The sequence below is a fragment of the Homalodisca vitripennis genome, chromosome 1, assembly GCF_021130785.1.
Source record: "Homalodisca vitripennis isolate AUS2020 chromosome 1, UT_GWSS_2.1, whole genome shotgun sequence".
NCBI classification, from domain to species: domain Eukaryota; kingdom Metazoa; phylum Arthropoda; class Insecta; order Hemiptera; family Cicadellidae; genus Homalodisca; species Homalodisca vitripennis.
Window position 1 is genome coordinate 4,435,101 of NC_060207.1, and position 13,729 is coordinate 4,448,829.

Here is a 13,729-nt window from a genome sequence, read left to right on the forward strand (position 1 = left end):
CTTTGCTCCACATTCAATGTATTGGCATCAATGACGTGTACATCTTGTTTCATTGATTCTCCCGGTTCTTCTGACTCATGAGCAATATTCTCGTCTGGCAGTGGCAAACCAAATTCAGTTAAGGTCTTGTCGTTTCTATGCAGGTGGTCAGCAATAGATCTCAGGCATGCATTTATTGCCTGTATTCTGTTCATACGCCTCCTCAAATAATCATCAATCATGGCGTCTCTGAACGTTTCACACAGTTCGGGTATTTCAGTGATTTGCTCCTCTGTGGCAATACAACATATCAGTGCAAACATTTTTCTCAGACTGCCTGCAGTACACCAATCCGACATTTCTCTCAGTGACCTTCTGTCAGCCCCATTTCTTTGCAAGCGTTAAAAAGTATGTTGGAAACACTGTTCCGTGGACATCTCTTATACTTTCAAAAGACACTGCACCTCTCACGTGGTGCAACAACATTCTGAGATGATACAATTCCACGTCAGTAGGAGTCACTTCCATCAATTGACCAATCGTCTTTGAGATTTGCCTTCTTTTTTCCCACACTGCCTCTCTGTTGTTCCACGTGTAGTGTTCAGGAATCTCAACATATGTCAATTGCCGGGCTTCCACGTCTGTGTTGTTCAATATGAACCACGCCATCAATTTGGTTGGCTTATCAACTGCAGCTGCAACGTCCTCTTCAGGGAGGTCGTCATCAAACAGAATGGCTTGTTCATTTTCCAAATGAACCGGCAAAGTCATTACCGAATGTGATCTGTCTGCGAGAGGAAATGTCATAAGTCGGTACGCGGCTTCCGTTGAACTGACATAACGACAGTCCAAATAATTTTGAATTTCGTCCCAGTCAAGTGTTTGATCGCACTGGCTTGAATTGTGATACAGTCTGCGCCCTTGTGTACATACTTGTAGAGGTACTTCATGCTCGAGAGTGTGGCGCAGACTTCGAAATTGATGTGGCACATGTATTTTTTTGCAAAGTACCGGTTGTATGGCACAATCCTTCGGTTGTCGATTACCGTTTCCTCGACGACTGCTGTTCGGCCGTCCGTCACGTCGCCTGCGATAAACAGGTCTCCTGACGTGATCAATTATGGTCTCATCATTGAACGACATCGGATAGCCTTTGGAGCACTTACCGTCTCGCATACAGGGGGCGACGGGATTGTTGGCTCCACAGGGTCTGTGAACATAGTGTTCAGCTATGATGTCGTACAGTGTTGGGTCCATGTCACGGTCGGGGAACTCGGCACAGACAATGTCATCCACATTGTCGATCATAATTTTGTCTTCTGGTCTCATTGTGATCAAAACGTGGGCATGTGGAAGCCCCCTTTTTTGGAATTCGATTACGTAGGTGTACGTTTGTGTAACACCCAGCACCTGTCTTTTGTTCAAGTCGTCGAGGAATTGTGTGAATTTTGATTTGAACACGCGACAGACCAAGTCCGGTCGGTGTTCAAAGCGTTGGTGATGTTCCAGATTCTCTTGAATTTCGGGCCAATTAGGATTTGTTGTGAAAGTAATGAAGAGATCTGGTTTCCCGTAACGTGCCACAATCGCCATGGCCTCACGGTACCTGGCCTGCATATAACGCGGCGATCCTACAGTCATGGCTGGGAGCACTACCAATTTTCCAACCCGAGCTCCCAACGCACGCGCTCTTTCTTCCAGGTACCTACGAAGACCACGATAATTTTCCACTCTCAGTGATCGCTGGTTCTGCCGGATGAACCAAAGTTGATTTGCCTCGACTTTACACCATGCGTCAACAATGTACTGTTGAAACAACTTTCCTCCGTTGTGCAGGATGGAGAAGCCATTCCTGACGGCCAATCGCCACGAGTAAAATTGTTTCAACGTAGAATTCACAATGATGGCAGCAAGTTTATGCTTGCCGTGCATGTTCATGTGCAAGCCATGAATTGTAAAAACTTCTCTCTTAAATTTTGAAATATCAATATGATTTGCCATGTTTATTAATTCTTGAGTTTTATTCAGACTTGCAGATGCACAATGCACGGCAGCTGAAAAATAATCCTTTCTCCTACGCAAATTGATTACATTTACATTGTTCATTTTACATAAACAAAAAGAGTTTAGTTCCATGACCACAACTTTGTAGTAATTTTCATGATAGTCCATTATATAGTTGAATGAGCTGTTGGGGCACTCTATGGCGTTAACTGAATGCTCAAAGGATTTCTCCAGGAGATGAAGTTCCCTCCCATGGCTATCCGTTATTAGCAGCACGCATTTTGTAATGATTTTGTAACAGGATTACAACTTCCCCATCTAAATGAGAAAATTAAATATACATAACCACCATTTCATAAGAAAAAATACATATAACCTGAAATAATTTGTAAATATATGTAACACACTTGAAAAATTATGTATAAATGTATTACAAAAATATAGTTTTAGCACAACTTACCTTGGAAAGTGGCTACACACTTCAAAGTATGGAAGGGAACAGTCACTGGACAGTCCAGTGATGACAGTGATGTTGCTATAAATAAAATTGTCATAGTTTAACGATATGAGTGCAGTATTATCACATGAAACAATGTTTTTACTGTAATGTATACATTGTTTGAAATCCACCATAGTGTACTACAGTATACAAATTGTCTATTTTTATTCTTATAAAATTTAATTTAAAAATTAAACGTAAAAATGTTTAATTTCAATCGAAATGTAAAACACAGTATAAGCCTACGATTTATCACAACTTGAGTCAGTAAACATCCAAAATGTTTGCTTGTGAAGATTTGAATAATGAAAAAGTTGCACGTTCCTTAACAAATAAATTGTTTTTATACAATTACGAAGAAATAAGAAAGCAATAATTTAATTTCATTTATTCAATTAAAATGTAATGAAACATTTTGATTTCTGTCGAAACAATACTATTGGAAGTAAACTTTTGTAAAAAGCGCTAATTAACTAATTAAAGAAAATTAGTACAAATTATTTTGGATCGAAAATAACGTGTTAAAAATAGATCATAATTGAAATTGGTACTATTAAATTATTCAAAACGCTTTGTAAAATGTAAAGCATGTCTATGGAACCAAGTAATTAAATTATTATAGGGGCCTAGACAGTTGTTAAAAATAGATGTTATAAAAAGGAAAAAATACTTACTAAACACAAGAAAATAACTGGTGACTTCAATGGTACCAAACTGAAATAGAAACAATATATTATGAAATGCTTTCAGCATTTGTAAGATGAGTGATTTTTAAGCTAACAATCCTGATCGCAACTGTTTCTTCTTGAAAACTATTTCTTTACAATAAAAAACCTAATTTCTTTTTGTACTTTTACTGCGGACAATTTTCAATATCAACTATTTCAATAATTTACATCTACATTGATTAAATAATACTTCTCATCTTTAGAGTGTAGAAACATATGGCAGTTTGAAATACGGTAAAATATAAACAGAATAATGATACATTTTGTAATTTAATACTGTACATTTCAAATACGCAAATTAAATTATTTAAGAATAGTCATCACACATTAACTAAAACACACACACACCTAGGCCTACTGAAATGAATAAAATGTAAAAATTAATATTATAATTAATTTCGTAAAACTAAATTGGCAAAACATCTTTGTTTAACATTCTAGGCTACTGAAATCAATAAAATTGCTTTAATTTAATAATATAGTTAATTCCACAAAACCAAATCATCTCTATTATAGACCTAGTTGCTTGTTCATTGCCACATATGATTAATTCCATTTTCCTTTGGCAAATATACATAGGCTATCTACACTTTAGCTGTGTATCATTTCCTAAGAATCCCTAATCATACCTCAGTTAATGTGTTTTAATGGAAATTGTCAAGAGCTATTTTTTATTCAAATCAATATTTTGCAATATCTAGGATCATTATTTTGTAGATATAATAAAAAAACACATTCCTGAAAATAAGGTAAAATAACATTTCTTAGAAATGTTTATAAGTATAATGAATATAGCCTACAATAATATTTTAACAATAATGTTAGTGTTAAAACGTTTTAGAAGTTATAAAAACATACATTTTAAGGTATCGATCGAGGCAACTCATCTCTTGTGAATTACATTAAGTATAATACAAAAACTTCATCATCCAACATTTATCAGAAAATGGCGTCGTTTGTCAGAAAATCGCGTCAGAGCAGGTCCTGTAATAAATTGCTAAAATTGTACAAAAATACGACATAAAACCTTAAAATTCATAACAAATACGAAATAAAATCTATCATAGATACTAATTAATCATAAAAAATAAGTATTCCACTTACTGACAACAATTAAACTTGAAATTGAAATTGTTATATTAGAAATATCCCAGCACCACCACTACTTTCAGATTCAGATAACAGGAATGAGCTTTAAGATAGAAAGTTGGAAAGGAAGAGAACCTTACGCCACTGCCGCGGCTATTACTTGTACGTATCGTAGTTGCCGAGAGTACGTGTATTACACTAAGTGTTTGTATGCAATATAAATTTAACCAAACAATGTTAAAAAAAATATTATGTATAATAAATGTTAACAAGTATAAAGTGTTATAAATGAGCTAAACATTTGTCATATATAATTCTATATTAGTGTGCTTACGCTTTAAACGAAATTCACACAAATGTTGCAATTGATAATAAATTTTAACTTTTAAATGAGTTTAATATTTCAATACATAGTAGTAATAAATGTCATTTTGTACCAATAAAGTTGAATAGTACATGAACTGAACTGGTAAAATGTACAATGTTAAACAATTTGTATATAATTCCTCAATATACATGATATATTGATTTATTATGGTTCAAATTATATAATAATGGTTTTTATCAATTTATAATATATTTATTATATTATTTATATCTTTATTTATTTATGTAATCGTTATTAAACATAACTGTGGTACAATTCACCTGTCTTAAAAAAGCTTTATAACACATTTTTAAATCATAACATTTCAAAATGTATAACTACTTACAAAAACATTTAATAAACAAACTGTACACTTACTTTTATATTAAATCATATTTCATTTATAAAGTTTCTAATTTTAATGAAAAATCTTACAATCTTGTCAATGTAGGCTACTCTAACTGTTCCAGTTGTATAAAATAACATATTGCATATGATATATCTTTGTTACATATTGTTTATTAATTTTTAAACGAAATTATTTTTTAATATTAACCCACATTCTGTATGTACTGTAAATATTAGTATAAAAATAACTTAAACTTAAATCAAACCTTTATAAAACGTAACTACATACATCCTGGACATACATACATTTGACCTGGAGTTACTAGTCAAAATTTCCGACGAGAGTGACGACTACAACACAATCGGCTATCAATAACATCATAACCAACCACCCAAGTGTCGCAGTGCCTGTAGTGAACACAGCTATTTCAGACCACTATGGACAAAACCTGCCATTAGTGGGGTACAAATAAGATACATAACGAAAACATTGCTCACCTCAACATTTCCCTTTATAATGAAAAATGGGATTTTCTTAATTTATTTCAACTCGTAGAGCAGCAATTTAATTTGTTTAATGGCACTCTAAATTTCCACATTAACATTTGCAGTTCTACAAAAATGATCAATGTTTACGAGGAAATAATTGGATCACAGCGGGTATTTTAGTTTCTAGAGAGAAACTAAAATTCTTCTTTGAAAAAATAACACTTCAAACAAACAATTCAAAAAATTTTCCAAGAATTATAAAAAAATATACAGAAACGTGATCCAAGCCGCAAAAGTATATATGATGTCTTAAAATCTATTCTCTCTTCCAAAAACAATTTGGAGCATCATTAACAATAAAACCAAAGCACACAAACAAATCAAAATTAAAATTAGGGATAGGCTTGTGGAGGATGAAACAGAGATTGTCAATCGGTTCAACGGCATTTTCGAATCCGTTGCTGGTGGGCATGGTCCTCGGCCATCTGATCCTTAATTAATTACGCCCATCGCGAAGACAGAGCACATATCGTCAATGGCATTGGCCCCTGTCGTTGAAGATGAACTTCGCCAAATTATTCAGCAGCTCCCAGCAAAAAAAACCTCAATCTAATGACCCCTTGGCTCATAAAAAATGCTGCAAGCATTTACTAAGATCTTTAACTTAATCAGTAAACCATTCATTGCAAACATGAGTGTTCCCATCTTTCCTGAAAATTGCAGAGGTTCTCCTAATTTTCAAGAAGGACGACCCAGCTTCAATTACTAACTACCGGCCTGTCTCAATTTTACCAGTGCTGAGAAAAAGTTTTGAAAAGCATTTTATTATAAGAATGCTTCAGTTTTTGGACAAATGCAATCAGCTCACAAGCGAACAATTTGTATTCAGGAATGGCAAATCGACAACAGACGCAGTCGTGAGTCTTTATATGATTGTAGAGTGGATTGAATGTCGTAACCACACACGTGACCACATGTCGTGCCTCTTAAATGACTTAGCTCGTTTCTAACTCACAGATACTAAGTTGTCCAGGTATCTAGTAAGTAGTTCAAACAAATAGAACTCAACAGGCAGTATAATTGTTACTACCAATACCAAGTGTAGGCTGAATGTAGGTTTTTATCAGGGCGCCACCCCTTGGCGGGTTACTTCTTTTGGGTACAATACGGGGGACCTGTCCCTCCCGTAGTTGGTATAGCTCTCACTGGTAAGGCAGACTTAGTTTAAACAAGTAACCATTCATGCATGCAAACCTCAACAACAAAATCACTTAAGTTATGGACCTGGATAAAATTGAAAACCAATAGCTTTCTGAATTAGAATTAAATTAGGCCTAGGCTTGGTTTTTATAACAAACTAGCGGGCCCGGCGCGCTTTGCTGCGCATTTCAATAATTTTTTGCAAAAGTTGCCCGCGGCTTCGCACGCAATTTCCCGTTGAAAACAGTACACTATATTCACTTATTCTTTTTCTATCACATTCTAAACATTGCTGAGATAATTGATAGTCGTTCCATCGTGAGCCTCTTGGGCGTATTATGAAGGTATGTACCATATTCCTGCCTCTATCTAGCTGTTACCCACGGCTTCGCACGCAAATCTTAAGAACCGAAGTCCTTATATTACTTAGTAAATTTTTTTTTACTATAATAAATTTTAGATTAAATTAGTTATATCTCCGATGCCACGATTGAGCTTGCTTTGTTGTCTCGATCGAGAGAATATGTACACACGGAGTTTTGAGAACCATACTTCTGTCAAAAAAAAACAACTAAGGTTGATTTTATAACATTCTTTATATTTGTAGCCAACGTAAGATAGTAATTATGATATCTGCATTACTCTTCTGATCAAGCATGAGCATGGTTTTATATTAAATAAATATTGCAGTTAAAGGTGAATTTTTACGTCAAATTTGAATTGTATTATCTGGATAGTAAAGTCTATGTTTAACAGTGATTGCAAAAACAGTTTAAACAAAATTTGTCGTTTCTCTTAAGCTTACTCTATGCTTTAAAACTATAAGTGTAATATATGTTTACAAAGAACAGCTGATTAAAAATTTGAAAATACGTTAACATATGTTTGCTGCAAATGCATTTCTTATGGGTATTTCTGTAACCAGTGGGGCGGAATCCTGAATCGGGAAAGGGATGGGCATAGCTTATAAACCTTCTCCGTGGAAAAAATACATATACGTACAAATTTTCATCGTGATCGGTCCAATAGTTCACGATTCCATAAAGGACAAACATACAAACATTCATTTTTATATATATAGATAAAGGAAATGTTCTAAGTATCTGGCAGTTCCTATACCATAATTTCTGAGTAGTTGTTACCTATTCTCAGTACTTTAATACTATCGGCATGCGCCAACTGTAGTTATACTATTTAAATAATTATAAGAAAAGGTTAACTTCAGTGACAACCAAGTTCCAATTATGAATAATTTGAATTTATTAATCACATTAAGATTATGATGTAAATTAAAACATGATTTTTAGAGCCGATTTTTATTTTTATATAAACTAAGTGATGTGAATCTGAGGTCCAAAATTTCACCCGAAATAGTAAAATAATTAGCTATCTCTCGACAAGTAATATATTTAACAGGTATGTTCTGGAAGTGCCAAACTTTACTTAGTTATTATACAAATAAACACAAAACAATTGTGTAAATACTAAAGTTTTAGTTAAACCATCCAATTCTTGGAAAAATATTTTATAAATAAGCTTTTGATTCATTTGTCTTAAAAAAGCTTTATAATATATTTTTAAAACATTTCAAAATGTATAACTACGTACAAAAACATTTAATAAACAAATTGTACATTTACTTTGATATTAAATCATATTTCATTTATACAGTTTCTAATTTTAATGAAAAATCTCACAATCTTGTCAACGTAGGTTACTCTAACTGTTCCAGTTGTATAAAATAACATATTGCATATGATATATCTTTATGTTACATATTGTTTATCAATTTTTAAACAAAATGATTATTTAATATTAACCCACATTCTCTATTTACTATAAAATATTAGTATAAAAATACCTTAAACTTAACACAATCCTTTATAAAACGTAATGCCATACATCCTATTTAATCAATAACTGCAGCATCACAGTCTGGAAGCTAGTTGTTTCAAACGGTCCAATGGATGTGAGTGCTGGGGCGAATCTATGCTAGCCGTCGACAAATCATTTACTGCTGTCATTGTGTGATCGATTTGAAAAAATTAAACTATGCGAATCTGTTTTATTTGAATAAAACCACGATACGACTCAATAAATAGGTGCACATTCTAATTCTTCTAAGTCAAGGGAATAATTGAAAAATACATAAAGCGGCCAGCCGGCCCGCGAGCGCGCATCCCTTTACCCATTACAGCTAGCCGGCCGACACGCGTGTATCCCTTAGCTCACCTGTAACCAGCCAGGACGCGCGCGCGCGGTTCCTTGCTCAATTTTAATACTCATGTACGCTGATTTTATCTATGACCTATGCCTGATAGCCTCAGAAGCGTGTTGATAATTACGTACGCTCTACTTCATTTATAGCCTCGGCCTCTGAAGCAAATCGATAAACACGGTAACACTATTTATGACTTAAGCCAAACGAAAACAGAAGCTTGTAGATCTAAACGTTAATATTAGGTATTTTAAGTTTTTAATATATTATTTTGTTAAAATTTAATAAACTAAAGTAATACTAACAATATTATGAGATACATGCTTTATCTCTCTCTCTCTCTCTCTCTCTCTCTCTCTCTCTCTCTCTCTCTCTCTCTCTCTCTCTCTCTCTCTCTCTCTCTCTCTCTCTCTCTCTCTCTCACTCTCTCTCACTCACACACACACACACGCACACACACACACACACACACACACACACACACACACACACACACACACACACACACTTATCTAAATCGTTAACAAAATCTATTACTCATGTTTTATTTTCTATATATTCTTTTAGTATATCGAATTGTATAACTATATAATTATGCATAAAGTTGTGAAATATGTACATTTGATTCCATCGACCAATTTAAACACTTTTAGAATTAAAAATACCTTAATTTTTAGAATGTATAATACACAGTTAACTTGTCACATTCCTTTATAACACCTAAAAACATAACCCTATTTAATCAATAACTACAGAGTTCTGGTCTGTAAGCCAGTTGATGCAAATGGACCAAGCCGTCGAAAAAATTGACCGCTGTCGTTGTATGATCGATTATAATGAACTGAACTATTTGACCGCCTTCTATTCTACAACAACCACGAGACAAATGAATTAGATGAGTGAATCTGTATATATTCTAATTCTTGCATCTTGGATCACGAGTATACCTGAAAAATACGTACAGCGGCCAATCGGCACGCGCTGATCCCTTAATCCATCGTACTCACGTACGCCCTCCTTATTCTATAACGTCTGTTTGACGCACTCAGAAGCTTGTTGATAATTACATAGCCATATATCATTATCACTTCGGTGTAATGACCTCGGAAGCTTGTATGTAATCACGTACGCCCTATCTCATCTATGATCTAGATCTCACAGTGCTTCGATATTATCAAGAGTGGCCACTTGAATGGACGCAATCCTATTTTAGAATTTTTTGAGGGATTTTAAACAAACAAAAAAAAAACACGGCTCATCTAATATACCTGTAACTCAATTTTAGACACTCCTACCATGACCAGAATACCGGTACTTTAACCAAAAAAAACTAAATATGGCAATTTTTCCTTCTCCCAACCTGCCTAATACATGACAATAAAAAAATCTATTACAAATAAATTAACAACATATATCGTGGGGAAACTGGCACTTTTATGTTTCTCACTGCCGGGTAAATTAAAAAGTGACCAAGTCTTAGGCCCAATGAAACCTATTTGCCAATTTCACATTTCACACCAGTTTGGACACCCTAATTCACACACATCCCCTGATCCCACTATAGGAACAAAAGACTAAACATAGTGTACTAAGTTGATACTAAGTTGTCCAGGTATCTAGTAAGTAGTTCAAACAAATAGAACTCAACAGGCAGTATAATTGTTACTACCAATACCAAGTGTAGGCTGAATGTAGGTTTTTATCAGGGCGCCACCCCTTGGCGGGTTACTTCTTTTAGGGACAATACGGCGACCTGTCCCTCCCGTAGTTGGTATAGCTCTCACTGGTAAGGCAGACTTAGTTTAAACAAGTAACCATTCATGCATGCAAACCTCAACAACAAAATCACTTAAGTTATGGACGTGAACAAAATTGAAAACCAATAGCTTTGTGAAGGAAACATGATTTTTCCGGACATTTGCCATCGTTCAGTGAAACAATAAATCAGTAACACTACATTTCGAGATCAGTCGTAGGTGGTTAGTAGACGAATTAAGACGTGTTGTGACCTGTATTCCGTAGTTCTGTTTTAATGATTAGTGTTTTGTATAGTTTTTTTTATTAAGTGCATGTTTATAGAGTTAGTGAAGTTGACAAACAACATGTAGGTTGTGATTCCTGACTTAGGCGTGCCACAACGCTTTGGTAAGATTTGTTTATTTTAACCTAGTGTGTAATATTATGTATTAGGTTAGTTCTTTACCTGAAGAAGAGATCAGATTGCAGATCTCGAAACGCAGTGTTACTGATTTATTGTTTCACTGAACGATGGCAAATGTCCGGAAAAATCCTGTTTCCTTCACAATCCTTCCATCGTCAAAAATAACCTTCAAACCAATAGCTTTCTCAATTAGAATTAAATTAGGCCTAGGTTTGGTTTTTATAACAAATAAATGTGTTTTATGTTAAATAAAGAAAATGTTCTAAGTATCTGGCAGTTCCTATACCACAAGTTCTGAGTAGTTGTTACCTATTCTCAGTACTTTAATACTATCGGCATGCGCCAACATTACTGTACTTAAACTATATAGATAATTATAAGAAAAGGTTAACTTCAGTGACAACAAAGTTCCAATTATCAATAACTTGAATTTATTAATCATATTAAAAATGATGATGTAAATTTAAAACAAGATTTTTAAGAGCCGATTTTTATTTTAATATAAACTAAATCTGAGGTCCAAAATTTCACCAGAAATAGTGTAATTAGCTAGCTCTCGACAAGTAATATATTTAACAGGTATGTTCTGGAAGTGCCAAACTTCACTTAGTTTTGTTATACAAATAAACACAAAACAATTGTGTAAATACTACAGTTTCAGTTAAACCATCCAATTCTTGGTAAAATATTTTTATGAATAAGAGGCATGAAAATTAAGACGTAGGTGGCCACCGTGCTAGACATACAATTAAACATAGACAATACACAGATACATATTGGTACAAATTTTACATATAAATGTTAAGGCAAACTAAACTAAAAGACGAAAGCAAAATATCCTAGTCGGTGTGAAGACACTCCACTGGCGAGCGAGTCCCGCAACCGTCCACAAAGTTCACAGCTGCTTTCAAATAACGTGTACACAACTTAAATATTTAAGTATGGCCATACAAGAATTAAGAAAACAATTTGACTTATCGTGTCGCAGTCACTTCTCAGGCCCGTGACTCCACAACCATTCAAGTCGTGAAGCAAGGAAGTGAGGTGCGCGTACTCCTTATAGTCAGCGAAGCTCGCAGTAGATCCCGCGTACAGTCTCAATGTCCAGGCGCGAGCAGTTTACCTGACGTACAGTCCGGAACGAAACCAGAACCCTCTTAAAAAATATAGAAAATTAGGGAAATCCTCCCACGGAGCTGAAGAGGGTCGATCACCTATCCCAACTCTGCACTCCGCTAAAACAGACCAGGAACTCCGAAGCTCAACGTTCCGTTCGTGACTCCTCACTCCCAGCGCTAGGTGGAGGAACCTTGAACTTCAGCTTTCGTCATCCGGTAGCCTATTTCATTGTAACCGATAACAACAATCAAGTTATCTATCTGGTCAAGGTCGGGGTGGACACAGTCCGTTTCCTTGGTAGTCGACGAATTTTGCGTTGGCGCGCCACTACGCAAATATAACTTTGTTTAGTTGATCAGGCTAAACTTTCGTCCAGTAGACCAAGAAACGAGCGTTTCATGAGATCCGCCAACTTGGGGCCGCCATTTTGGATTGGGACCACCAATGGAATTTCTGTAAACGGCGTTCGCCTCGCACCTTAAGAGCTATCACTTTAGCTCTTCACTAGGGAAAAAAGTTCAGCCGTTTCGAATCGTTGCGAATCATCTAATTTCAATTCCTAAAAATATGCACCCCAAAGCCTCAAGAAACAGCGCACGCCAGTTTTTATACTTAAATCCTTCCGGTGAACTATGTGTAATAGACAAATTCTACGGCAGGTTCAGCGCCTCCCTTACACGCGAGACTCGTGACGCCATCTTGAATAGCTCGCGAAGTAAGGGAGCTAGCGGAATGCATCCAGCGGCAAATCTAGGATGTGCGCAGTTTCGCACCGATCCCCCCATTCTGGCCTCGGCGCTCTTACCGTCCGGGCTCCAGTCTGAAAGGTCCATTTGACCCCCCCCTCACTACTCCCCCGTGCATCGGATCAAACGTCCAAGGGCGGACTGTTCATGTGGGCACTCCAGTATACGACGCCCGCCGGTCAAAATTCGTTTCTAAATCGTCCCTAGGGATGCTCATGTTCCCAATCGGTAGTATATGGATACAGACAATACGACGCTTTGCAAAATCACATACGCCCTTATTTTACCTGCGACCTCTGCGTGACGTCCTCGGAGGCTTGTTTGTAATTAAGTGTGCCTTATCTTATCAATGACCTCGGCCTGCCGGTCTCGAAAACTTGTTAGTTATTACAGCCCTATCGCATCTATAACCTTAGACAAGAGGTCTAGGTAGCTAGTTGGTAGCATGTTCGTAATCACGTACACCCTAATTCATCAATAAACTCGGCTTGACAGCATCGGAAACTAGTTGGTAATCATGTACGCCATATTTAATTTATAACCTCAGCCTGACTGCCTCAGAAGCTGATGAATCACAGTAATGCACATACACCCTATCTAATCAATGACAACGGCCTGACGTCATCGGAAGCTTGTTAGAAATCACGTATGCCCTATTTCATCAATGGCCTTCGCCTGCCGACCTCAGAAACTTGTTTGAAATCACGCACGCCCTATTTCATCTATGACATCAGCCCAACGGCCGTGGTAACTTATTAGTATTCACGTACGCTCTATTTCAT

The 13,729-nt window shown here is 35.9% G+C and overlaps 1 protein-coding gene across 1 annotated transcript; it reads right to left on the minus strand.

Annotated features, from left to right (window-relative positions):
- Positions 1-357: 357 nt before the first annotated feature.
- LOC124353263 lies at positions 358-4,406 on the minus strand. The gene is made up of 4 exons (XM_046803196.1): positions 4,315-4,406; positions 3,157-3,196; positions 2,444-2,518; positions 358-2,301 (listed from the first exon to the last, which is right to left on the minus strand). Exon 4 carries the CDS (start codon positions 2,149-2,151, stop codon positions 358-360), a length of 1,794 nt encoding a protein of 597 aa, XP_046659152.1. The 5' UTR covers positions 2,152-2,301; positions 2,444-2,518; positions 3,157-3,196; positions 4,315-4,406.
- Between the last annotated feature and the right edge of the window lie 9,323 nt (positions 4,407-13,729).

Coding starts and splice junctions, on each gene's coding strand:
- LOC124353263 (XM_046803196.1), bottom strand. CDS start 2,151: ATGGACTATCATGAAAATTACTACAAAGTTGTGGTCATGGAACTAAAC.